The following is a 25,673-nucleotide window of genomic DNA, read 5'->3' on the forward strand; positions in this document are numbered from 1 at the left end:
TTGGCTGGAAAAACGGTTTGGACAGCCCTGCCATAACGGCGCACGTAGGCAGCTGCGAGTCTTCAGCGCCCCCCAGAGGAGTAAACAGGAACAGCAAGGCAGCAATAACGAGCAGGCAGTCATTTATAAAAGGCCAAAAAAACAAAAACAAAACACGATCTTTTATTTTCCTGTTATAAATACAGAAATGAAAAGCATCAACGCTGCCATTGATGTTCTTCCTCCAAAATAAAAATACACAGCAGTTCTTGGAAGTGTTGAGCTGTGGAATTAGGGCTTTGCTTGGGATCACACTTCCTGTGACCTCATTCCGAACATACTTTCTATTTGTCACACCTGCACGATATGAAGAAAACTACATCGACGTTTCAAACGGTGTTCCGGTCCTTCCTCTGTCACGTGATAAAGGTGGATCTTGTGTACGCACAAAATGGAAAAGACTATTATATTGGCTGCACCGCTGAAAGGGTTAAGTGTATTTACAGGAGACTGAAGGTGGGGGGGGGGGGTCACTGTGGCATTAAATGTCTGACGTTGTATTTGGATGTGTCGTTGTACTGAGTCATGGGTTTGTCTGCGATGCCGCATGTTCCCACCCCCACCTTGCCGTTCACGCTTTCGGGAGATGCAAATATGCTTCTCTTGACCTGGAAGAGACAGCAACATGAAATAACACCCCTATAGTTACCGTTACACCCATATTATCCAATATAGTAAACATAAGTAAGACTTCAGATGTACGGCTATATCTCACCTGTCCTTTCTTGTTCTTTGAGTAGGCTTTGTTGTTGAACTGCTGCCACTTGGACTTTTGGTCCTCTCGTTCCTGCTCCAGTTCCTTCATTCGCTGCACCTTCTTCTGTGCTTTCTTCTTCTTGTATTCTCGCTGCTCGGCGATCTGCTCCTTCCTGCGGTAACAAGACCACCGGGTTAAACCTCACAAAAAACAAGTACGTTGCAAAGAATCGATGTATTTGTTTGTACCTGGACTTGGACTTTAAGCCGAGCAGGTCGTCGTCGAGGTGCCCCCCGTCCTCCCGCGACTTGAGGTTCTGCAGCGGGATCACTTCGGCGTTGCCGTAGCTGGTGAAGGTGACGGCGGCCGTGCTGTTTTCGTGGTCCACCTCCTCGATCTCGGCGTCGTACACCCTGCAAAAGAGCCACGTCTGTAAGCAGGTGAGTACCATTCAAAGACCTTCGTGGGGATGTGGGTGATTAAACGGGGTACAACCAAATCATAATAGCAACAACGGCATGGTTTCATCATCATCATCATCATCATCCGGGCGAGACACTCACTGTCCGTCCTGACTCCACACGGCCAAACACTTGTCCCCCACTCTCCAGATGTGCTTGGCGGGCGCCGCCGGAGCGCCGTTAGTACTGGGAGCGGCTTCAGCGGGCTGTGAGGCCAGGAGGTCTTTTGTCAAGTCGATGACTTCCTGAGGGGGGCAAAAAAACAAAACATTAAGTCATGGGTGTCTAAACACCACATCGGACATTATAAGATGACAACATCAATAATTTAGCAAATATTTAAAGAATGAAATAAGATATTTATTTGAGCTTACTACACAATGACTACTATTGTTGTGAGCATGCGTGACATTGACGCAAACACACCTGCAAGTCTTTCTGTAGTTTGCGGAGGTCGTCATTGTCTGGATCGGTGGACAAGGCAACTTCAACTTGCTGGAGCTGAGCTTTGTAGCTGCCGAGCTGCTTCACCAGGTCCTCCGACATCTGTGTGGAACGTCATTAGCACGTTAGCAGCATTGCTATGCTATGTGTACTTAGCTATGCGTATTAGCACACGGCCGGAGACGAATATATGTACACTCGAGGAACGAATTAGCACGGTGAATTCGATTCACACCAACACATAAACCACATTAGAGGCACAAATTGGAATAAAAAGTCGGATAAAACGTATCATTTCATTCGCGTGATAAATAAACTTACCGCTAGCTTGAGTCAGTTAGCATCGGCCTTGTTATCGCATTGAGCGAATGCTAACAAGTTGTCAGACCGAAAACAGGCAACAATATACCAAAAAGACACAAATAAATATTTCACTTGCCTTTATATGTATGCACCTAAGGGGTAAATGCTGTAAACATTAAACTTCGTCGTCTTCAATTAGCCAAACACAACCACTCGGCCGAACAGAGCAACAACAGCGGTAGGACGTCGTACTTCCGGTACAGGAAATCAAAATCTCGCGATAACACCACAGATCCCAACTAGTTCTCGGACGTCTCCAGCGGCCTTGACAGCAATAGTCTCTTCAGTGTAATGATTTTTTGTTAAACAAGTTTGGAAACATGCCTGTTACATAGGAATTGACCAAAATATTTCTACAAATAATATGAAGACGTTGGCATTAAGGAAAAAGATTCGTACAGTTTTTCAAGCTAAAAGACCTCCATGCGAAACGGAATCGGTGCCATCACCAGGTAGGCCTCACTGACAGTAATTTCATTTTGTGACGTCAGGATAACTTAAAAACTGCAGTATGTCATACATGACTTCCTGTCATATTCCGCATGACCGCTTGGACTTTACTTTTGTTTTGTGTCCGTAGTGTTTGTGCTCTTATTTTGGTGTTCTGTTTCCTGTTTGGCGTGATGTGCAGCTGTTTTGCGGTCACTAGAAAGCGTATGAACCTGTACATATTTCTCATGAGTCGTCAGCTTTGTAATTTAGGCAGACGTAACAACAAAACGCTCGTATTAATACACTACATGATTACAACTGTGTTAATGTATTTTTAATCATAAAAATTAATTGTTTGCAGCCTATTAGCTTGCTAACACACGGAAACAGGAACCAGAAGTCACCCCCCCCGGCGCCTGCCAATGATGTCATCAGTGGTTGACTCTGTAGTTCTTTTGCTAAGTCTCACACCCAAAAACGCACTTTTATAGTTTTACATGCCTTAAACTATTTTAAAAACACATAAATGATTAAGGAAGAGGATAAATGGACATATTAGGTTACTTTTTTTGCCATAATTGACGAAGTAATGGCTGTTTGCCAAAGACACAAAGTGGTAGTGAGATCAGTACGGTCACAAAGGCTGGCACTCGCCACTTTCTTTAGATCCATTTGGCTTATTTTGGAGTCGTGATCAAAAGAAAAGCAGACAGGAAACACCAGTGAATAAGTCATCACAAAACAGGAAGGTGGTGTCCGTGTTGATCTCAGATTCATGATGCTCGCCATTGGCAGAAAAAAATGATACTGGTATGATGCAGTATCTCATTTTATGTCAATATTGGACATCCCTATAAAAATTAAATTAAAAAAAAGATAGACACAAACATTATTGACCCAAGATAATGATTTAAAGCAACAAAGATGGCAACTTGTATTTTTCCATGTGTGCTTCATATGACTCCAATATATGAAAAGGACATTATCAGGCTTCAGAGTGTGCTTAGCAGTCTCCACAAGCAGGAGGAGCCCCCCCACCCCTCCCTCACTGGTGGTAGCGTCACATCTAGCTCTTATAAAAGAGCCACCCTCCATTCTACCATACCTGCCTAAAACATCTGCTTCAACCACATCTGGGTGCTTTTTTTCCTGCATTGACTTCCAAGTCGGACTCCACAAGGATCACGGATTAATGTTGTTGGGAAGTGTCTTTTTTTGGAATGACACAGAAGAAGAAGAAGACATCTCTTGAAGAAAATGAAGGCTGCTTCCCGTGATGCTGAGCTCAGCTAATCATGTCAATGGGTTGCCTGAACTTGACGAATGAGACCGTCGCGCCCGCCAGGCACCCTTACACCGCCCAGACCTCGGTGCCAATGACCCTCCTGGTGGGCGTCCTCATCCTGCTGACCGTGTTCGGCAACGTCATGGTCGTCATCGCCGTGACCACCAGCCGGGCGCTGAGAGCCCCCCAGAACTTATTTTTGCTGTCTCTGGCCTGTGCCGACATCCTGGTGGCGACTTCGGTGATGCCCTTCTCGCTGGCCAATGAGCTGATGGGTTACTGGTACTTTGGGAAAGTGTGGTGCGAGATCTACTTGGCGTTGGATGTGCTTTTCTGCACCTCGTCCATCGTCCATTTATGTGCCATAAGTTTGGACAGATACTGGTCCATCACACGGGCCGTCGAGTACAACCTGCTGAGGACGCCGCGCAGGATCAAGTGCACCGTCTTCAGCGTTTGGGTGCTGGCGGCCATTATTTCCTTCCCGCCTCTTATCACCATGAAGAAGGACGAGGGCAAAGAGGACCGCCCCGAGTGTAGAATTAACGACGAGCGATGGTACATTATTTTCTCCAGCACCGCTTCCTTCTTCGCTCCGTGCGCCATCATGGTTCTGGTCTACATGAGGATCTACCAGGTTGCCAAGCAGAGAACTCGAACCTTACCAGGTGAAAAGTCACGAGAAATCGGAAACCCGGAAGATCCAAAGAAATTAAGAAGAGATAATGGGAAGTCCACGCAGGTCAACGCAGACGAGGAAGTAGACGATGAACAGTCGTCATCCGACGCTAACGAAGTAGCCTTGTGCTCCCTGAAAAAGAAACGCCCGGCTCGGAAGTGGAAGCCCGAAACGGACGGCGCTCCCAAGTCGGAGGCGAGCAAATGGAAGGGCAGGCAACATCGAGAGAGGCGCTTGACGTTGGTGCTGGCCGTGGTGGTGGGAGTGTTCGTCCTTTGCTGGTTCCCCTTCTTTTTCACGTACACGCTCACCGCCGTGTGCACGTGCTGCGTGCCCGAGACGCTCTTCAAGATGTTCTTCTGGTTGGGCTACTGCAACAGCTCCCTGAACCCCGTCATATACACCATATTTAATCACGACTTCAGGAGGTCCTTTAAGAAGATCCTCTGTCCAAAAGGCCATTGACCATTTCGGAACGGATCCCAAGCATGTTCAAGTATTTAAAAGTATTTATTCAGTCTTTCATAATTGTTGTTAACTTTGTTGGAAAAAAACATTAAAAATGAAACTTCTTTAAGCTATTGTTGATTTTTTTTTTTTAGATCTACTGTATAACGGTGGTTATCAATATAAGCATAATTTATGGACAATAGGTTTTCATAATTTGTCTGGTCCTGCGACTTTTATATCAACATTTGTTTACAATTGAACATGTTTTTAAATGTTAAATGCCCGCATGGCGGCGCTTTAGGCTTGTGGAAGGAGATTGGGAGTTCGGTGAACTTGCTTGTTATGTTGGTTAGCCTATTTACCCTCCCAGGTATGTTCTTTATGATATTGTGTAGTTGAATAACTGTTAATGTGTTCCGTTCTTTCTGTCACTCGTTAACATTGAACTGAAAAAAATTTAACTCTGTAAGCTATTATTGATTGAAAAAATTTTTTTTTTACAAAATTTATAACAATTGTGTTTTATCTATAATGGTAATTTATCTGTATGACCGTAGTTTTCGGACTATGAGTCGCATGTTTTTCATAGTTTGGCTGGTCCTGCGACTTATAGTATATGGATTCAATGGATTCCGTGATGTGAAATGAGATCGGGAGTTCGGTGAACTTGCTTTTTGGACTGGTAGCATGTTATGTTCATTTAATTAAGCGTTAATGTGTTACATTGAACAGAACCGACACCTATTCAGCCTGTTGTTTTGTGTACTGTTGAATAACTTTGCTTTCCAGATTAAATTTCTGTTCCTGGACTTTGATTTGTGAAATATAATGCGACATACAGTATATACAGTGTATGCTTTGTTTTTTTTCATGATTCATTTTTGACTGATGCAATTACAATTCCAAAAAATATGCAATATACATTTCATTACATTGAATTCTGACTTTTCCTTCCCTTTTTTTGTGCCGAGTGGGAGAGATTTCTCAACGAGTCCCTGTGATTTAAAGTGAAATGACCAAATTAGCTTCCTTGGTCGTTGTACGAGTACAAGGATATGTCAGAGTAAACAAGACTTTATTCTGAACGTTAACGTTAAGAAACTATAAAGTATATTTGCATAATTGTCATCAAAATCCATTACATTTTTTTCATCTTTCTAACTGCCGTCAGAATGACATATTATGCAATTTTATCCAGTAAGCATCATTGCAATGAAACTCATGACATTAAGAGGCAATGTTTTTTTTTTCTTTTCCAGTAACTATCCTCTCCCGAGCTGGAGACGTTTATATGAAGGGAGAATTAAAGCTAGGAGGTGTGTGGGGGCGGCTCAGCAATATTGAAGGCAGTTTATTATGAATTATAGCCCTTCATATCAGGATGTCATTAAATCCTCCCCTGGAGTCAAACACGACTCCGACAAAAGCGCTGGAAACACGAGCGCCTGCTGCAAATGACACAATTAGCTTCCATATGCACACAGCGGCTTATCGAGTGTGCTCTGTGTGCGCTATCGTACATTCTCCTACTATCTTCTGCTTTCTAGTGCAGCGTTCACATGGCCGTAGTCAACAAACCAGCCTGTGAAGCTCAATAAAAGATTCCCATGACTTCCTGTGTGGAACGCCGCTGTTTGAGATTCCTGTGGTACGCATGTTTGGGCTCAAGTGATCGTCTGCGAGGCTTAAAATACGACGACTCTGCAGAAAATGTCTGTGATGGAGTTCCCATGAAGAATAAGCCATGAGAAAGATTGCGTAATATGTACATGACATTGGTATTGCCAGCCTTTGCACTCTTTATGTAATATATGATATTTCAGTGGGAAATATGCATACTAATCTGGCCTATGGATGGTAAGTCTAAGGTCAATTAATGGGTTAAGTTTGCACGAGTGCAGTACTACACCACAGACAGCAGATGGCACTGTGGTGAAAAAAAGCTTTCATTACAATATGTATCATATTATATATCAAATCCATTTTCTATGCCGCTTATCCTCACTAGGTTCACGGGTATGCTGGAGAGGGGGGGTACACTACTTTAGGCTTGTGGGGCACAGACGGTTGTGCCCAACAAATGAAGAAAAACACGGAATGTCATCAAATGTCAGTTTTATGAAGTTCAGTCGAACTTTTGTCCCGTCACATAATTTGGAATTTAACTCAAAATGTGATGACCTTTTTTGTGATGACCCCACAGGTGGACGGAAAAGCAGTGATGGAAAGGAAGAACCTTGTGACGATAACCATAGACACTAATCGCCCTCCCTCCTGAGGGTACGTACACACATTTTTTACTTTTTTGTCAGTGGTTGGCTTATTTTTACACTTGTGTGACCACTTGGGAATCTTATAAGCTACCTCAGGCTTTTCCAGGTCACTTTATACATGCTAGTTTGACCCAGGAACTGATAAATTTTTGTTTTCCCAGTTTTATCTGGTGCCTTGACATTTTTTTTTCCCAACGTAAACACCCCGCTGTCGACCTGGCTAGTTTTGTACATTAGCCCACAGTGTGCTCTAAAAAATATAATTTTACAAGAAAACTTACAAACAGGAGAAATGACAAAAAAAAACTTTCATCTTATGAGAATAAGTCAAAATGTGGGAACAGTGTCATAATTATAATCGTCAAAATGTAGATGAACAAAGTTGACATGGTTATAGCAGCAGAAATGGCAAAAGAATAAAGTCAAAATATTAATAGAAATAGTTGTATTTTAACGAGAAGATTAAAAAAAATTGTAATATAAGAGAAAAAAATTGTCGTATTCTAACAGAAAAAAGTCACATTTTTTTAATGACCGGAAGCTTGTTATATTGTGAGGAAAAATAATATTTTAGTCGCAGAGTTTAAATATTAAAGAAGTTGTAATATAATGATAAACCAACTAAATCTAGAATTACAGTAGCTTTTTAGCCATGTTAAATATTACAGAAATATTATGGGAACAAAGTCAGGAAGAAGAACATGTAGTATGAAGATTCATTTTCTACCGCTAATCCTCACAAGGGTCGCGGGGGAGTGCTGGAGCCTATCCCAGCTGTCTTCGGGCGAGAGGCGGGGTACACCCTGGACTGGTGGCCAGCCAATCACAGGGCACATATAGACAAACAACCATTCACACTCACATTCATACCTATGGACAATTTGGAGTCGCTAATTAACCTAGCATGTTTTTGGAATGTGGGAGGAAACCGGAGTACCCGGAGAAAACCCACGCATGCACGGGGAGAACATGTAAACGCCACACAGAGATGGCCGAGGGTGGAATTGAACTTGGGTCTCCGAGCTGTGAGGCCTGGTTGCTAAAAACTCGTCCAAAACAAAACAAAAGACAGCAAAAGTGGGGGGAAGAAAGATCCAAATATATCACAAAGATGAGATAATTTTTTCTTGAAATATGTTTTGAACCAAGTGGGACCGCCTGGTCTACTGCTGTAGGTTTGATCTTTTATGCTCCTGTCATAAATTCCCACCTGTCCACTCGGACAGTCTGCAGTGACAAAGATTTATTTGGAGTGTTTAAGGCAAAGCCGCTTCATGTAAAAGTCCATAAAAACCAGGCTTGCTAAGTTCCCACCATCGCTGGTCCGCCTCCCTCTCTTTTTAAACCTTCTCGTCATGCGTCTCAAAAGGGCGGCTGAACTTTGAGGCAATTAAAGAGCGCAGAGAGCAGACTGCCTCCCAGACATGCGGAGATGATGAAGGCTGGCTGCCAGTGTCAGACAGAGGCCTCGAGACCATACTAATAAGTTTACATCATAGCCGGAGATGAATAGAAGGGTTTTAATTGAATGTTGGCTCATTCATTATGGATGGACACGGGGCCTCGCTGCACACTGGAGTATATGATACTTCCTCTCGCCAGGGCTGATAAAGACGCAGGCGGATCGAGTTACATTCTGTACCATAGCAGACTTAGCAGGCATTTGCTTTTTTTTATTTTTCTCTCCGCCGACTTTCCGTTTCATCAGCGAGTGGACTCAAGCCTGCCGACGTATCTCGGATCAGTCGCGTGTTTTTCAAAGTTTGTGTGTTGTAAAAAAAAAACAAAAATCCCAGCAGCTTAAGTTGGCGGTTTCTAAACCTGACAAAGCCTCTGCTGGAATTGAGGCCGTACCACGATTGGTCACATGCTGCGGTGTCCACTTCATTAAATAAATGCCACACCTTAAAGGGGAAGTGCACTTTTTGCCCGTCATTCACAATCCTTCATTCATTCATTTTCTACCGCTTATCCTCACGAGGGTTGCAAGGGGTGCTGGAGCCTATCCCAGCTGTCTTCAGGCGAGAGGCGGGGTACACCCTGGACTGGTGGCCAGCCAATCACAGGGCACATAGTATAGACAAACAACCATTCACACTCACATTCATACCTATGGACAATTTGAAGTCGCCAATTAAGCTAGCATGTTTTTGGAACGTGGGAGGAAACATGGAGAACACTTAAACTCCACACAGAGATGGCCGAGGGTGGGATTGAACTCGGGTCTCCTAGCTGTGAGGTCTGCGCGCTAAACACTAGTCCACCGTGCAACCTATGTGAAACATGAACACATATTTCTTTCGCTTTTTTGTGTATTCTAGCGACTTGTATATTAACCAAGCTACAGCCATATTATTATTCTATTGGGCATGAAAAACTATTTTCATCTGGCAGACGCATCGCTAATCTTTAGTCTCGGCATCATCCACAGACGGAAGAGTGGATACCTAGCTTCCAGTTCCGCTACAAAGACTAGCATAAGAATGTGTATGAATGCGGCGAGAAAAGACGTTTGGGTCGTGATTTAAATCATCCAAATATGGCAAAATATTGCAACTATTACGTGTTATCATCAGTATACGTATTAATGCATGATCGCAATGTGGATATCATACCATGCAACATTGTTAGAGGTTGCTTTATTTTATTTTTTTGGATGGCTTCATTGTTGAAATAGGTGTGTCCCAATGACAGCATTGTAAGCTAGCTCATATTAACTCTTTTTGTAGTGTTATAATGCACAGAAAAGGGAAAGAAATATGTGTTCATGTTTCACATAAGGATTGGGAATGATGGGCAAAATGGGAAAAAAAGTGCACTTCCCCTTTTTAAAAAATCAAATGAAGCTTCAGATACCTTAAATGTGTCTGATAGACATGGCATCTGTAAAGCTGACGTTGAAGAATTGTAAAGAAACTCCCATAAATAAATACATTACCCCCAAACTCCCCAGGCATGCTCTGCAGATGGCATTGCTGGTCTTCCAAATATGTATTTTATATTTAATACAGAGCAGCGGCTCAATTTAAATGATGGACACAAATGAGTATGTCCCACAAATTCTGCCTAGCAACATGCGACACGTCCCGGGAAAAATACTCCAAGTATTTTTATTGATGTCGGTTTTACAGTAAGTTGTGGCTTATGTGTGTTATGTCGTCTAACAGTCAAAGAAATACAGTATTTCCATAAAAAAGACGTTGGGGACTCAAGGGCGTAAGACCCCCCCCCATGTGGGCTCAAGAGAGCAACATGGAGAAAGATATATATTTATCATATATAAAACAAAAGTCACACAGGGACGGTCCTTCCAATCCCTTTCATTCCTTCCGCTAATTACATCTCCTTTTCGTGCAAAAGAATATGATGTTCAATTATTCATCAGATTCCTGTCCGCAAGCTAGTTCATTTGAAAAAAGAATAGTCGCACTTAAATAAAAACAACAGTCAAACAAAATGAGTTAACATGAATACGAGACTCATCATTTATGGAATCCTACCTCAAGCTTTTTTATATTTGAGCACATAAAATCATATGAGGCAATGAGCGTTGTTACGTGTGGCCTCATAATGGCTGATTAATATTAAATACAGCCCTGAAGGCTTTTAATGCTAATCCATAATTAACATGTTTTTGGGGGGTTCAAATGTGGAGTGGCGATAGAGGCCAAGATGGCGGAGATCACATTCATACGCTGGATATAAATGATACCACATTTTTGATCTGCATTCTGTTGTTTTATGGTGCGATTCCGCCGACATGAAGATTGAAGATAATAGCCCAATGCCATCTGCTGCCAGCAAAACCTTCATAACCTTTAAGTCGATTACTAACACCGTCACCGCATTCTCACAACATCTCGTATGAAGATTTAAACCACTTACAGTAGAAGAATGCATGATATTGCTACGGGGATTATTCCTTATTGATTCTGGCTTCATAAATGTTTGTTTTTATGATTGAATCAACAATGGTGACACCTACATTGTCCCCAAGAGGCCTGGTGTGAATACGATATTGGAGGTTTTTCAATCAGAAAGATGAGTTTCTGTTTTGTTTATTCCGATTTGATCATTTTCCCAATGACAGCATTGTAAGCTAGCTCATATTAACTAATTTTCTATAATTTCTATATGTATGCGCCCTATATTTCTATATATGTGTGTATATCCTAGCTTTTTTTTTAGCTATTTGATAATAAAATGTGAATTCAAGTCAAGAAGAAGAACATGTAGTATGAAGATTCATTCATTTTCTACCGCTTATCCTCACAAGGGTCGCGGGGGCGCTGGAGCCTTTCCCAGCTGTCTTCGGACGAGAGTAGGGGTACACCCTGGACTGGTGGCCAGCCAATCACAGGGCACATATAGACAAACAACCATTCACACTCACATTCATACCTATGGACAATTTGGAGTCGCTAATTAACCTAGCATGTTTTTGGAATGTGGGAGGAAACCGGAGTACCTGGAGAAAACCCACGCATGCACGGGGAGAACATGCAACCTCCACACAGAGATAGCTGAGGGTGGAATTGAACTCGAGTCTCCTAGCTGCGAGGTCCGCTAACCACTAGACCGCCGTGCAGCCCCAAATGTGAATTGTGTGTCAAAAAAGGATAAAATCCTGTCATGGCAACACTACAAGGCCTTTTCTTTTCCACCATGTTGCTTTCCAAGTGTGTTTTTGCCAGGCTCAGAACACAATAGGAACAAACTCTAATGCCTGGCAGGAAGGAGGACACATTTCAGAATAATAGCTTCCCTAAATTGAAGAAATAATTGAATTTTCCTGGAATAATCAGTCACGCTAATCTCTGTGTGAGGAGTACTAATTACATTTGCCAGCCTCAAATTTGGAGGTGGCTCCTCGACTGAGTAGGAACTGTTGGTGTTGACTTGATGGACTTACCCTGTCAAAATAAACACTGGCATATTTGGGAGTAAAACAAGTATTTTTTTTCACTAGACAATCAACAAACAATAGAAGTAGAAATGTACATAAATGTGCAAGCAAAGGTGTCAAAAATAGCTATGCTGTTTTCGTAAAGAAAATCGTAAATACACCAAATTTAAAAAAAGTAGGTTGTGTACACAGTAGTATGGCTGTGCATTGTGGGGGCATATGAGTGTTGACTGCCCCCTGCAGGCAAATAAGGTGCACTACTTTCATCTACTGGCTCCAAAATAACTATGGCGAACATCTCCATCGTCTAATAGTGTCATTTCCTCGTCAAAGCAGCTACGATGACGTCGAAGGGACGCAACAAAGCATGTTATTCTCCATGCGGCGCAACTGAGCATGCGCGGCTTCGCTGTAGTAGGCGGGGCCGGGTTCCTCTACGTGGAGTTCGCGCCCTCTCGTCAGCCAATCGGCGTGGAGGTAAACACTCGGTTGCGTCGTTGTTATTGTCCAGCTCGACACACTTATCCACAGCTGCTGCAGATTTCGACACAGTTTCGTTCCACTTTTTTTTTGAGATTTAGTCCACAATTGACGACGGAGGAGGAGGCAAATAAATCACAATGGCGCTACCTAAGGACGCTTCGTCGGAGGAGAGTTTGCAAGGTATTGTCTTATATTGATTTGATTGTGTTCGGAGAAACTATAGCTAGCTAGCATGTCAATATTGTGATTGTGGAGCTAATGTAATGGTTGGAATTTTTTATGTAAACACAAAGAACGCTATATGTAACATGTTTTAATAATAATATGTAATATTTTTTTGTAGATAATATAAACAGTCGTCTAGATATTCCCTCAAGTTAAGCATTTGTCGTATTAACCTAGCTTGTGTAGCCTCCTCCATTTTTTGTGTGTAGCCTCCTCTATGTCACTTATGATGTTTTTCCCCAACTCCAAGGCTCCTGGGTGGAGTTACACTTCAGCGGGGCAGCTTCACAAAGCAGCCAGGATCTGCTGATGCCCACGTCCACCCAGGATGACGTGGAGAACATGCTGCTGGACGCCCAACATGAGTCCGCCAGGAACAGCTCAGGCGGAAGCTCGCAATGCAACAGGTCAGTGCTGGAAGAGGGGAAAAACGGGAAGTTGGTTTTGTGTAACTTGTAAAAAAACACAGTCACATGTCACTGTGTCAACAGTCCACTCAGAGGACACACCCCACTGCTTGTGTGGAGAGGCTCTGAAGGAAGTAGCTTGCAGGTACTTTAGTTTTTATCTCACTGATTTGAAACTTGGTGGTGACCCTGACATAATCCGCCATTTTTTTTCTGTTTTTAGTCGGACGAGGACCTCCAGGAGAGAAGACAGGAAGTGGAAATGATAATGATGAACAAAAACTCCGACTGGATCTGGGACTTGCCCAGCCGACCAGAGAATAATCCACCAAAGTACGCTTGTGCTTCTTGCGTGATGCATTCACTGACCACAACATGACATCCTCATGCATTAGGACCGCCCCTCTCAATACAGACAGCAAGCGCAATATTGAGTCAATAGGCATCTCCGGGGCTGGTATGACTTTAAAAAAACGTCCGGGGTCTGATAATGCACACAGATTAATCATGACTCCATTGGCGCCCCTAGTGGTAGAAATATATAACTGTTGTAAATGCAACCCGTGTGGGTCAGTAACCTGTAGTTTTTTTCTAAAGTGAGTTGGGACATCAGCACGTGACTGCATGGCCACCTTGACACCATTGTCGCCCCCCCCCAGAGGTGGGAAATCATAACTGTGATAGCAACCTTCCACGTGCCCGCATGGCGCTAAGGTCACTGCTCAGCACCAGCCCACGTTGAGCGTCACCCCCTACTGGTGGAAGTTGATAAAAATGTTTTTATAGTGGGTTAGGTCCCCCTCAGGTCCGAAAAATCACGATTTTGTCACACGCCGCTTACACACACACACAGCCGACATGGCATCTGTAAAGCTGACCATACATTGTGGAGCGTTCCAGACAATTTATCATAAAAACTGCCATGTACTCTCTGCAGTTAAGTGAGCATACCACTAGTTGATGAAGGGCATAATTGTGACACAACACGGCCCCCCTGGCTGATTGCGATGAAATTTTGATGCGCTCCTCCGCAGGGAGTTCCTGCTCAAGCACCCCAAGCGCTCCGCCCCCCTCAGCATCCGCAACACCAGCGTCATGAAGAAGGGCGGCGTGCTCTCGGCCGACTTCCTGCAGCTTTTCCTGCCCTCGTTAATCATCTCGCACCTACTCGCTGTCGGCTTAGGGTAAGCAAGTAAGCAAGCAAGCGCGGTTCTGGTTTGCTTTGGCTTCATCGGTGTGGTTTTGTTGTGTCCGGTTTCAGGATCTATATCGGGAAGCGACTGACCTCCCACAGCGCCCTCTGAGTAGGGATGCGCCGTGACCTCTACGTGACCTCAGCATGCCTTAAATGAGAAGTTGGAATGTGAAAAAGTAAGCGACTCTGGGCTGCGACGGAAACGCGCATCGTCGCTCCACAGTGGCGAATCTTCATGCCCGTCCACGCTTGTTCGGTTCTACTGCTTCTTCCAGCACGTTTTGATCTGTTTGCTTTGTACAGTGTATTATTACTTTCTGTATGTACTGTGATTATGCCGTTCCGAGGGGACAGAGATTTGAAGTACAGTAAACCCTCGCTACTCTTTTGTCGAAATGAAGCATTTCCAAGCATAACAATGAACAAAAAATGGAAATATGCATTCAAAGACATGCAGTATTCTCCACTGGGCACCAGGTGTCAGTAACGTTACATTGATGAGGAAGTAGCCACCGCAGGAAGTACTGTTGAAGAAACTGGAACTGAAAAAACCAAGGAACTCACCCAACACTAAAATGTTTTATTTAGTCTATTATGTCGGATAATAGGAATGTTATTATTTCATGTCTAGAGAGCTGCAATCATGTTAAAAACACATTAAGGTTTTCTTTTAATGCTTTAGCTACAATAATATTCGATTCATAAATAAAGAATCCTACTTGGCCGAAGTTCACTTATCACGGTCGGGTCTGGAACCAGTTGACCGTGATAAACGAGGGATTACTGTACTGCTAAGAGCCTGTAATGTTCATGTATTTATCTGTACAAATCACCGTACGGTTGCTGGCACACGCGTCATTCAAGCATGAATAAAGCTGCCAACCTTCAAGTCCGGACCACCCTCTTGTCTGAGCACGCCCCCTTCATCAGTGATGCACATACGAGTGATGTAATGGAAACATGGCTGCCTCTACGGCCACCAAACAAAAACCAGGGGGCAGCAGTGATGGGATGGAGGAAGCGAGGATCAAATCGCCAAGCTTCTTTTTTTATCGCCATAACGATACGTGATTTTAAAAAAAAAGGGCAATGCGGATGAACACAATTGAAATTTTATTGAACTTTGGTCAAAAATAATAAAGTGAATACATTGCCACCATGTTAGGAATCAATGGACATAAGACAATGCATGACGTGTTAGAATGTGTGGTAGTTAACCTTCATGTCTGCTTTCTTTCACGCGTGCTTCCCCAATGTAAGGACACACGGACCAGGCCTGTCTCCGTGTCCTACCGGTCCATTAGATGATCATCTCCAGTGTGTGTGTGTGTGTGTGTGTGTGTAATATTCCGCCATGTGTATCGATAGACGGCTACATGTAGCAGCGGTACATGAGGACATCACCAGAATAGGATTTACAAATAATGCACATGAGGTTAGGGGGGGGAAACCTAACTTGTAGCTGTCACTCATAGAAGAAGGAATTAAGGCTGCAGATTCCCTTTGTCCGTCTTGCGTTTGTGTGCTTTACCAGTCCGTGTTCTTCAAATAAAACAAACAAACAAAAAAAAGGATCAATGGTCCTGATGCACACACATACACTTTCTCGCTCACACACACACACGCGTTATTAGTCGTGTCCAACAGTGCTTATGGAACTGGTAGCCCCGTATAGTAGTTGAATAAACACTTTTGCTTGAGATTTGATAAAAAAAAAAATTAAATAAAAATACAGTGGTGTGACTGGACATGTTCCACCTCTCTACAACATCAAAACATGCAAAGCAGTAAAGCATGTTTCAATACATACTTCTAAAGTTAAAAACACATCTGTCGTTTTAGTTTCTTTTATTATGTGGATGACAAGGTGTACTTGAGTAGATACAGTCAGTGAAATTAGGTCACTGTATTGATGGAGGGGAGGTGGGGGTGAGGAGGGGGGGGTGGTTTGGTAAAGTAAGTACGAGGAGGGAAAAAAAGAAAACGAGTCCGCTCTCCAGAATCGCTGCCTCCTCCTCTTCCTGCACCACCAGCGGTTTGGCCTGGATACACGGCCAACGAGGGGCGGCGGCGGCGGCCAACGGGGAGAGGGGGGGGGGAATGTTACAGTTTGGCTTTTTTGGCCGTTAATCAGCTCTTCAGAGGGAGCCCGGAAACTTTTCAAATGGTGTTACAACTTGCGACAGGACGTCCAAGACTACTTTCTTGCCTTTTTGGATGGCGAAATGAAGGCTAAAAATGTCAACACAAACACAGAGTTTTCACCTCCGGGGAGCACCGTTCCGTCAATTAGACCCAGATAGGGCTTTCTGGGTCAGGGGGCGAGGGGGGGCGGGTGGAGGGGGGTAAGGGGCCGATGATTGCCCTGATGCCAAACGGCAAAAACAACCTAAGCTGAGACTGAAAATAAAAACAGACCTATGGGTCGGCCTCCGGCGGCAAAAAAAGAACAAAAAAAAAAAAAAGTCGACGCGTGCTTTCAGAATTCTTGACCAGGAGGACGACGAGGCTGCTTCTTCTTACACGGATAAGACGAGTATTCGGCTGAACTACACGGGTACGCTGAAAGCCCTCGTCTTCTAGTTGATCTTGTCCTGGAAGATGTACAAGTTGTTGGTGGCGGCCACGGCGATCACGTTATCTTTGGGGTGCCAGGCCGTGTGCAGGATCTTCTTGTTGAAGTCCAGGCTGTCCACGCTGATCTCGTCCTTCTTCCGTTTGCCGCCCGTCGACACTTTGCGCGGCTTGAGGGTGGCCCGCGGCTTGCTGCTCTCCCGGGACGCCTCCAGCGTGATGTCCCGCCGGGTGTTGCGGTCGAACATTCGGAAGAAGTTGTTGTAGGAGCCCGTCATGATGGCGCTGGACAGAAAGAGAGAGGGAGGGGGAGGTTTGATGATGTGGAAAGTGCGGTCGACGGTGACGCCGGGGTGGGGGCGGGGCACACACCTGTCGCTGCCGTTCCAGCAGCACTCGAACTTGTCAAAGATGCAGTCGTTTTCATACAGAGAGCACAGCTTGCTGCGAAGGTATTCGTGGACCTGAAATGACATTTTATTTCCAAACATGAAAAACATGACGTGAAGTGGGGCCTGCTGGATGAGTCACTCTAGTGACCCCCCCCCCCGAAAAAAATTAAATGAATTATTAATTCGATATATATTGTTACACTAGTATGCTTTGTCACCTATAGCATAGGGTGACATGTTTTATTCACAGCCATTAGCACGCGGGTGCCCAAACCATCCATGGCCACAGAGAGAATAATGAACTTTGATAAATAAATAATAAATAATAAATAATAAATAATAAATAATAAATAATTATTATTAAAATATATTTCAAGAAAAGTCTATTAGTAGTATCATTTTTTTCCTCACCATTTTTGTTTTGTTTTTTAAAAAAAGTATTTTCCAAATATTTCCACTTTCTTAAATAGTCTTTGTAAATGTTTTTCTCTAAATATTTTGATTGAATTATTGATTGATTTGCTTGATTATTCCCGTAATATTTGGACTTTCCTCAAGCTTGTTACAAATGTATTTTCTTTCTTTAATATTTCATATCTATGCTACTAAGATGCCATTTGTCCTCATATTGTTGCAAGGTTATTTTCTATTAAAAAAAAAATTATCCTAAACTTTAGGGGTTTTCTGGCTAGTTTTTTGTCATTTCTGCTGCAGTTTTTTTTTTTTTTTTTTTTAATAATTTTTTTTTTTTTTTGTTGTTCGTTGTCCCAACACATAAAACAAAACATGGACAAGCTGCAAAGAGGCCCCAGGCCTCACTTGGCTTATCACATATGGACGTAGATGGGATTGGTTAAATTGTTGGGTGTCGCTAGTTATAACTAGCCCGCTAACAGCGATGTGGAACCAGCGAGGGGAAGCTGCATTAGTGAAGTGTGCCGTGACGCCAATCACTCATGTAACGCAGCACGTGTTTGCTGTGAATTACAACCACCGTAGTCCACCACCACCAATTACCACGGTGGGGTGTCGGCATCCAAGATGGATGCTCAGGAAGCAGCTAAATAAAGGATGCGGACAGCACACGTGTTGTTCCAGTGCTGCTTGTAGGCTGTCATGTACGTATAAGAGTTACATGGCAATAAAAATTAAAGTGTTGATATCATGTAGAAATGTATGCACATCACTTTATGGTAGGAAACATTTCTTATGACCAGCTTCATGATCTCCTCTGCCAGCAAGCGGTGAAGGGTGTTGACGTTATGAGAATGAAGTGGCGTCCCATTTTGGAGTGGTTTCTGTGCCTTGGGCCCTCGGCTTTAAGGGGTGGGGGGGGGGGGGGGTAAGGGGGTGGAATTGGCAGTCATGCTAAGAGGCCAATTTAGGGATCAAAGACATTTTTGCAGTTCATTTGCTGATTAGAGCGCAAACCGGTAGTTTGCAAATCAAAAAAAAAAAAAAGTGCAGGTCCCCTTTAAGGGATTAACCCTTTAGGCGCCTGAGTTTTGGAAAGAAAATATTCAGTGTTGATATTACCGTTTCAAAAGGTTGTAGCGTGAAAATGGTTAGCAATAGAGGCGTGTTGCAAATGAGAAAAATCATCCGAATCACCCCAAGTTTGTGATGGGACTAAATTCACTTATTTAATTTTCATATTATGTCACCAGGCTCCGTGAAACCCATGCTATCTCATGCTAATAGTGCCACCATGATCGTTTTGAATGATCTCAAAACAGGCACAATAATCATCATCATAATCGTAACACCACAGGCGCTCCAACTATGAATATATTAGATATATAAGGAGTTTTACTTGGCAGAAATTCATATATTTCTGTCAGATCTGGAACCAATTAACCGCAATAAATGATTATTATTATTGTCAGCGAGTAAACAAGTACTCACCTGATACGTCTCTACCGGTCTGTTCTCCATATTGAGGTCCCATACTTTGACAGAGAGGTAGTCACGTGTCATCATGTAGCGCCCGCTGTGACTGAACTTCACGTCTGAGATGGACGAGATGATCTCGGAGAAGAAGGAGCGGCTGCTCGGGTCCTCGGGCTCCTCGAAGACTGAAGGAGAGACCAGGAAGTAGATTAAGAAAAATGTGGATTTTTTTTTCCCCTCACGTGAAGGCAGACCGCTATACTCACACTTTGAGTGCCTGTCGCAGAGCGCCGCCGCCCGCATGTCACACAGGCGAATGGTGCCTTTGCTACTGCTGTACACAAATACATTGCATTGGTGAGGATGGCACTCCGCAGCCGTGATCACTTCGGTCAGTTCCTCCATGTTGGCGGGCTTGATGTCTACAATATCTGGGAGGGGGCGGGGGTTAAAGGCGGCAACCGGTAGCATGTAGCATGTAGCATCAGGCTAATTTTGCACAGATTGATATAAAAGGATACTAAAACTTCTGTCTGTGATTTCCAAGTGCCATAGATTTATTCTTAGGTCATCTGCAGAGAGGTACGTTTCGTGGTCACTATTTACAGAAATGGAATTAATGTGATAGGTGTGCGCATTTGCAAAGATCCTCCGCGGGCTGGCTTCTACCATGAGATCCATTGGCATCAGTACTGGTACCTGCAAGGCACCCACACGTACAGGTGATTACGGCATGGTCACGGGTGGTGAGAGGTGCCGTGTGAGAGAGAGAGAGAGAGAGAGAGGACGTACCCGTAAAGAGGTGATTCTAAAAGGGTCTAAAAGGCGTCCGTCTTCATATTTCAGGTTGTAACCTTCCGCTCGTTTATCTCGTTCACTTATTTTCCACAATTTGATAGTTTTATCTGCAAGGACAGCGAAAAAAAGGTCATTTTAAGTACTATGATGTCAGGTAAAATGAGAGAAAACAAGTCACGGCTTACCGTTTGTAGAAAGTAGAAAGTGAGCAGCATTTTGTTGGGGTAGCCATCTAATTTTATTGATTTTTTCCTCGATTTCTAAACTTTTCAAATAGTCAAATTCAGGCTCGTGACTCTGAAAAGTGCTATAAACGTTGTACTCCCCACGCAGGTGTGGACGATTTTTAGACTGGGGGTGGGGGGGGGGGAAAGACACAATTAAACATCAGTGATTTCACAACACGGCGTGACGGCAATGCATAATTACCTCCTGTTCATGCTGAAATATCACTACTCTGCCCCCTTTGTCTCCTGTAGCAAGCAGCTCTCCAGAATAGTTGAATTCAACTGTGGAGATTATGTCAGCTAAAAATAGAAACAACAAATCCGTGATGCGGTTTAAAAATATCTGTATTGCATGACAGATAAATTCCTTATAGCCACAGGTGTTGGGGTAGGCTTATTTTAATACATTGTTTCATAAAAAGACACAGGAAAAATTTAAAATACAAATAAATTTGTATTATTTGACTACTCATTTTCGATCAAGGAAATGTAATGAAATACCCATCCCTGGTAAACATAAATTAAACATTTATTTAAAATTTTATTTGTATTTAATGTACTAAAATTGCATCATAATTTTAAGCCCAGATTTTTTTTTTTATAAATGCTAGTGCAACTGTACTATCTTCCCCATTGCTAAACCAACACTATTTAAATGTAATTTGCATTTATTATACCAATGAAATAGAATTCACACTACTAGTAGTTTGTAGTTGTGTAAAACTGCACAACATAGCCAAGAGCCATGATACTTAGCCAATGTTTTGCAGTAAATGTAAATTAAGCTCTAGTATCTTCATAAGTAAATATATTCCAACAATAGCTGTAGTGTTTGCTATCATTAGATGCAGTGTGCATTATTGTATTTGTATGGCTTGAATAAATGAATGAGCTCCGGCGTGACGTCACCTGACAATTTATGGGCGCAGCACAATGACGTCACGCCCACAGTCGCTCCCCCTTTAATAGCCTAGCCACCATGTAGCTTACGGCTAGCTAGCAGCACACAGTACTTTACTCTCATTGTTCTAAAAAAAACAACAGGACGTTTCACGAATGAATCCCCAAATGAACTTCCGCCAGGCACCATAGCTGAGCCACGCCGACACCAGCGTTAGGGTCTAGTTAACCCGCACGAACCCCAAAGAGCATCATCATTGGAGCGGCTAGCTATCCTCCATTATAGCCTAGCCGAGCTAGCGTTAGCAACATACCTTCCGCAACATCCTCATCTATCGCTCCTTTCACTTGAGAGAAACACCACTGAAAATCATTTCCTCCTGCAACCCCTGCAAGGTAAAAGGGAAGAGTGCAGTTTTGTCACATCGGTTTGGCGACAGCACAACAAAAGAACTGGCAGTGACACAGTTTTGACAACTAGCACGTTAGCTAGCCAGGCCATCATTCACACACACACACACACACACAGATACACACAGCTAGCGAGGTGGATCCTTTTCCTCTCTTCTTCCCTAAAAGTAGCTTACCCGCCATTGCTTCATTTAGCAGCTTTTGCTCTACACCGCTTCCGATGCCCCCAAGACGACGCGCTCGGCTCACTCGGAGAAGCGGTTAAGGATCCACAATCAATGTGAACAGTCGGGCTTCGGATCTGTCAAGAGCACAGAAATTATCCGTGATTTTTTTTTTCGCTTTCCAAAATGGCGCACAGTACATGGAGCGGTGACGTCATGCACACATGCCACACTCGGCGCGCCGTGCATCCTGCTCCAGCATCACTAAGGTAAGTTTTATTTTTGCATCTTTGTGTCTTTTATTGCAATCGATCGCTTACAGTTGCAACACCGCGCGTATGATTTCCAAGTCTAACATTCAATATTTTGGACTAATTTTGCTTGAAAACGCGTTGACGTGGGAACATCAGTAAACATCCAGTAAACGACAATAACAGCAACAACGAAGCGGCAATCCTCATTTATGTAGTTATAGTTTTACACAATGCTACTTAAAGGTGACGCATTTGGGTAAATAAATTAAAAAAACATATTTGACAAACTCGAATAAACTCAAACTGATTTTAAATGATTGATTTCCTTCCATGTTGATGATAATGTATTGATTATACATAAAAAGCCAGTTAAAACTCATAAATATGACGCTTCCCAAGTGTTTATATTACACGGTCAGTGTCGCCATCTAGTGGACAAATGATACAAATACAGTAATGTGTGCACCCTGTTCTAATATGCACTTTTGTCCAACAATATTTGAGGCCTTTAACACTTTTTGTGTATGAGTGCATGCCTAAAATCACATAGAAATCACATATTGCGGTAGTTGATTGCTTTTATGCTTACTTTGGAGTAAATGACACTCTTGGAGGCAAAAGTTGGTGTCGAATTGACGATAAAGTCAGAACCACCTCCTAAAATGATTGCACAATAACGATACAACATAATGTGCACAGGCTGCTGTGCTTCTTTTTACATTTTATTTCTTCTTTATTAGATTATACTTGCAAAACTGAGGAAAATGATCTTACATCTTTACACACACATGTCAGATACATAGTTGCTTTGACCAAAAATGACCACTTTATTTGTTGTTTATTATCATTTTATGACTTTAACAACTTTTTCTTTAATGTTTCAAGTTTATGCTACTACAGTCATAATATTATAATAAATATTATAATTCCCATGACATTGTGATTTCTTTCTTGTTAGAATATGACTTTTTTTTCCTCTTAATATTTTTTTATTCAGTTTTTTTTCCAATTCAATTTAATCCCCCAACTATTTCAACTTACTTCTCGTGATTATGACTTTATTCCCGTAACATTTAGACTTTATTGTTATGACATTAGAACTTTTTCCATTAACCCAATTCTCCCAAAATTACAACTTGATTCATTAGTTGTTTTTCATAATCTTATGACCTTTAAAATTTTCTTTAATATTTCAGCTTTATGCTACTAATACATGATTTGTCATCATAATATAACATTATTCTCATAAAATTAAGGCTTTTTTTTCTCATTAGATTGCTACTTTTTTTCTTAATAGTTTGACTTTCTCCTTGTAAAATCACTTCTGTTTTTTATTTCTTTTTTTTAATCTGCGGGGTGCTATATTTTGGACACTCATGTACTACACAGACACAGCATGCAGTAAAATGTACTTTAAAGGCAGGTACTTTTAAATGAGACTGTGCCTGACAAAGTATCTGCCTTCTAAAATAATATGCAAAATAAATATACAGTGTAAAGTTACAACCGTACAAGAAACGGTGCAAAATTTGGCAAACATTTTCATCAAAAACGGAGTTTCGTACGTGTTGGCGTAGCAGCCAACTGGAATATAAGATGGAGAACATAAGATAAACAATATTTGCATATTTACAAATAGTGCGTACAGTGCAATAATATTGTGAATGATCTTTTACAGGCAGGTGAGGTGTAGCAGGGTTGGATGGCGTGTGGAATGAACGCAGCCTCGTAGCGTTCACTGTGGGAACGGAAGTGGAGGAGCCTCCTCGGCCTCTCCGTCGTCTATGAGGTGACTACCTGTTTATGTCACTAGCACGGCGAGGCGGTACCTTGTCGTGGATAAGGAGCGATGACATCGTTGTAATGTTACACAATGGAAATACTGGCCCGTTTCATTAGTGTGAAGAAAAGCGTAACCTTGACTGAGTGCACATATTTAAAATAGAGAACGTGTGTATTCAGCGGGAACACTTGACTTACTGCTAATTTGTGATTTAATAAGCTGAGCATCTTAATTGCTGTGTATATTGGATTTTTCCACTTCTCAAGTTCAGTTGTGACCGTGTTTGTGTGTATATATATATAGAAATATATATATATATGTGTGTGTGTGTGTGTGTGTAGCAGTGCAGCTTCATCAGGTATAAGGAGAGGTGTTGACTTTATTCCGAGCCTCCAGTAACACCACTGCCTCTGATAGTTCCCGATCCCGGCGGGAATTCATTATAAGACAGCTAGAGGCTGCTTGTGGACGCTTCCTGTGCTGGGCCGTATGTTAACTTGTCGCTATGGCGCTAGGCAAACATGTGGTGCAGCTGCTTTCTCTGGCTGTGGGCAACCTGGAGAGATTGATTGGTGAGCCTTCTGTTTCATCCAGGATCAGGGCCACATTCGGCAGACACGCCGCCTCCGGAGAAGACGCCATTTTCCTCGGAAAATACGGCTCATTACCAGTGCAGACAAAATGAAGGTGTATTGACTTTTTACTCTGTTTTTTTTTTTGTTTTTTTTTTAAAAGCATCTTACACACAGCACACCTATTGTTGATGTTTGTTGGACCACAATCACACCATTCATTCTCCTCATGCGTTCATCTTATTCTTTCAAACCTAACATTATTGTTGCAGTTTGACTACACACACACACACACCTCCGCTTGTTTGGTCCATCAGACAGTTTTTAAAACTAACCGTTGCTGTGCTCAGGGGCATAAAGCTGCTTGGTCCAGACCCCCCCACCCCCCAACACACACACACACACACACACACACACACACACACAGCAGCAAAGGCAAACACAATTAATTATTCAACACTCTTGTTTTTGTGTTTTGCTTTGGCATTATTTGACTTGTGTTTGCGTCTCGATAGCATCCTAAAAGCCAGGAGGGCCCGGCGATGAGCGAGCATCCACGATGAGGCCTTCCACATCATTTGCATGCCGTCTCCTCAGCAGCGCAGGCTCGCCGCAGGTCCGACACGGTGGAGGACACGCCTCTGTTTCCTGTTTCCCTCATGTGAGTCGTTTTTTCTTTCTCTTTTTCGTGTGTGGAGTGGATTAAACGTCTTTAGCTAGCATGAAAGGATGAGCTTTTTCTTTGGCTTTTTCGGGCTTGTCCAGCCACTTCCAGACATACTGTAAAATGAAAGGGTTGATATTTTGTAAAGATATGCTAAGAAGTTGTTTGTCATATTATGTAAAAACATGCAAGTACCAACTTCACTCATGGCTCTTTTTTATTTTTTATTTAGTTGTAAGATTATGTTTTCATATACTTTGTATACTTCAAATACCAAAACTGCTGTCATTTTTTCGTCTACTAAATGTTCATCTCGTCATAACTTTATTGCCATAATATTTGGACTTTCTCCGCAATCCAAAAATTACACGTTTGTTGTTTAATAATATTCCGACATTTGTACTTCATGGTACTAAAATGACATTTGTTGTTCTTATAATATTATGAAATGTTGTTATAATGTTATTAATATTACACAGTTACACCCTCTTATCTCTCTTTAGTATCTGCTGCAAACCAATAAAAAACCATCCGCTGGGTGGCAAAGGCCCCTCGAGCCGCACTTTGGACACCCATGCACTCGGGTGTCCAATTATTTTAACATCATGTCAGTGCTGCACTTCCTTTTCCAAATGAGACACAGGATTCGGACCTCCCACCATAATACCCATTTCCCCAAGAAACGCCCATATTTTGCCTTTCTTT

At 42.6% G+C, this 25,673-nt stretch overlaps 4 protein-coding genes and 1 long non-coding RNA gene across 5 annotated transcripts; 3 read left to right on the plus strand and 2 right to left on the minus strand.

The window, feature by feature from the left end:
- Positions 1 to 105: 105 nt before the first annotated feature.
- Positions 106 to 2,220, minus strand: smndc1 (survival motor neuron domain containing 1). Its single transcript, XM_058058455.2, has 6 exons — positions 2,081 to 2,220; positions 1,624 to 1,743; positions 1,300 to 1,442; positions 985 to 1,149; positions 755 to 908; positions 106 to 647 (listed from the first exon to the last, which is right to left on the minus strand). The coding sequence occupies exons 2-6, from the start codon at positions 1,741 to 1,743 to the stop codon at positions 510 to 512; spliced, it is 720 nt and encodes a 239-aa protein (XP_057914438.1). The 5' UTR covers positions 2,081 to 2,220; the 3' UTR covers positions 106 to 509.
- A 1,517-nt stretch (positions 2,221 to 3,737) lies between these two features.
- On the plus strand, positions 3,738 to 4,909 carry LOC131108305 (alpha-2A adrenergic receptor-like). Its single transcript, XM_058059273.2, has one exon. The coding sequence runs from the start codon at positions 3,738 to 3,740 to the stop codon at positions 4,863 to 4,865; it is 1,128 nt and encodes a 375-aa protein (XP_057915256.2). The 3' UTR covers positions 4,866 to 4,909.
- Positions 4,910 to 12,495: 7,586 nt separating this feature from the next.
- On the plus strand, positions 12,496 to 15,228 carry LOC131107795 (BCL2/adenovirus E1B 19 kDa protein-interacting protein 3). The gene is made up of 6 exons (XM_058058126.2): positions 12,496 to 12,692; positions 12,988 to 13,144; positions 13,229 to 13,289; positions 13,368 to 13,477; positions 14,179 to 14,328; positions 14,406 to 15,228. Exons 1-6 carry the CDS (start codon positions 12,650 to 12,652, stop codon positions 14,446 to 14,448), a joined length of 564 nt encoding a protein of 187 aa, XP_057914109.2. The 5' UTR covers positions 12,496 to 12,649; the 3' UTR covers positions 14,449 to 15,228.
- Positions 15,229 to 15,435: 207 nt separating this feature from the next.
- LOC131107792 (serine/threonine-protein phosphatase 2A 55 kDa regulatory subunit B delta isoform) lies at positions 15,436 to 21,899 on the minus strand. The gene is made up of 10 exons (XM_058058107.2): positions 21,708 to 21,899; positions 21,435 to 21,509; positions 20,423 to 20,520; positions 20,179 to 20,344; positions 19,988 to 20,100; positions 19,717 to 19,894; positions 19,462 to 19,626; positions 19,211 to 19,380; positions 17,286 to 17,377; positions 15,436 to 17,198 (listed from the first exon to the last, which is right to left on the minus strand). The coding sequence occupies exons 1-10, from the start codon at positions 21,712 to 21,714 to the stop codon at positions 16,919 to 16,921; spliced, it is 1,344 nt and encodes a 447-aa protein (XP_057914090.1). The 5' UTR covers positions 21,715 to 21,899; the 3' UTR covers positions 15,436 to 16,918.
- LOC131107796 (uncharacterized) lies at positions 21,131 to 25,316 on the plus strand. Its single transcript, XR_009120336.2, has 4 exons — positions 21,131 to 21,964; positions 23,628 to 23,738; positions 24,327 to 24,419; positions 24,820 to 25,316. It is a non-coding gene; the product is annotated as an uncharacterized LOC131107796 (long non-coding RNA).
- The last annotated feature ends 357 nt before the right edge of the window (positions 25,317 to 25,673 follow it).

The sequence above is a fragment of the Doryrhamphus excisus genome, linkage group LG20 (genome assembly GCF_037039965.1).
Source record: "Doryrhamphus excisus strain RoL-2023G ecotype Guam linkage group LG20, RoL_Dexc_Guam_v1.1, whole genome shotgun sequence".
Lineage (NCBI taxonomy): Eukaryota > Metazoa > Chordata > Actinopteri > Syngnathiformes > Syngnathidae > Doryrhamphus > Doryrhamphus excisus.

Bases quoted from the DNA above. Each gene is read 5' to 3' on its own strand.
- LOC131107792 (XM_058058107.2), bottom strand. The intron at 20,101-20,178 runs GTAAGCCGTGAC...CTGTCCTTGCAG, and splicing joins CTTTCTACTTTCTACAAACG to ATAAAACTATCAAATTGTGG. The intron at 19,895-19,987 runs GTACGTCCTCTC...GGTGCCTTGCAG, and splicing joins TTAGAATCACCTCTTTACGG to GTACCAGTACTGATGCCAAT.
- smndc1 (XM_058058455.2), bottom strand. From the start codon at position 1,743: ATGTCGGAGGACCTGGTGAAGCAGCTCGGCAGCTACAAAGCTCAGCTC. The intron at 1,443-1,623 runs GTGTGTTTGCGT...TGCCCCCCTCAG, and splicing joins AACTACAGAAAGACTTGCAG to GAAGTCATCGACTTGACAAA. The intron at 648-754 runs GTGAGATATAGC...TGTCTCTTCCAG, and splicing joins CAAAGAACAAGAAAGGACAG to GTCAAGAGAAGCATATTTGC.
- LOC131107795 (XM_058058126.2), top strand. From the start codon at position 12,650: ATGGCGCTACCTAAGGACGCTTCGTCGGAGGAGAGTTTGCAAG. The intron at 12,693-12,987 runs GTATTGTCTTAT...CCCAACTCCAAG, and splicing joins GTCGGAGGAGAGTTTGCAAG to GCTCCTGGGTGGAGTTACAC. The intron at 13,478-14,178 runs GTACGCTTGTGC...GCTCCTCCGCAG, and splicing joins CCAGAGAATAATCCACCAAA to GGAGTTCCTGCTCAAGCACC.
- LOC131108305 (XM_058059273.2), top strand. From the start codon at position 3,738: ATGGGTTGCCTGAACTTGACGAATGAGACCGTCGCGCCCGCCAGGCAC.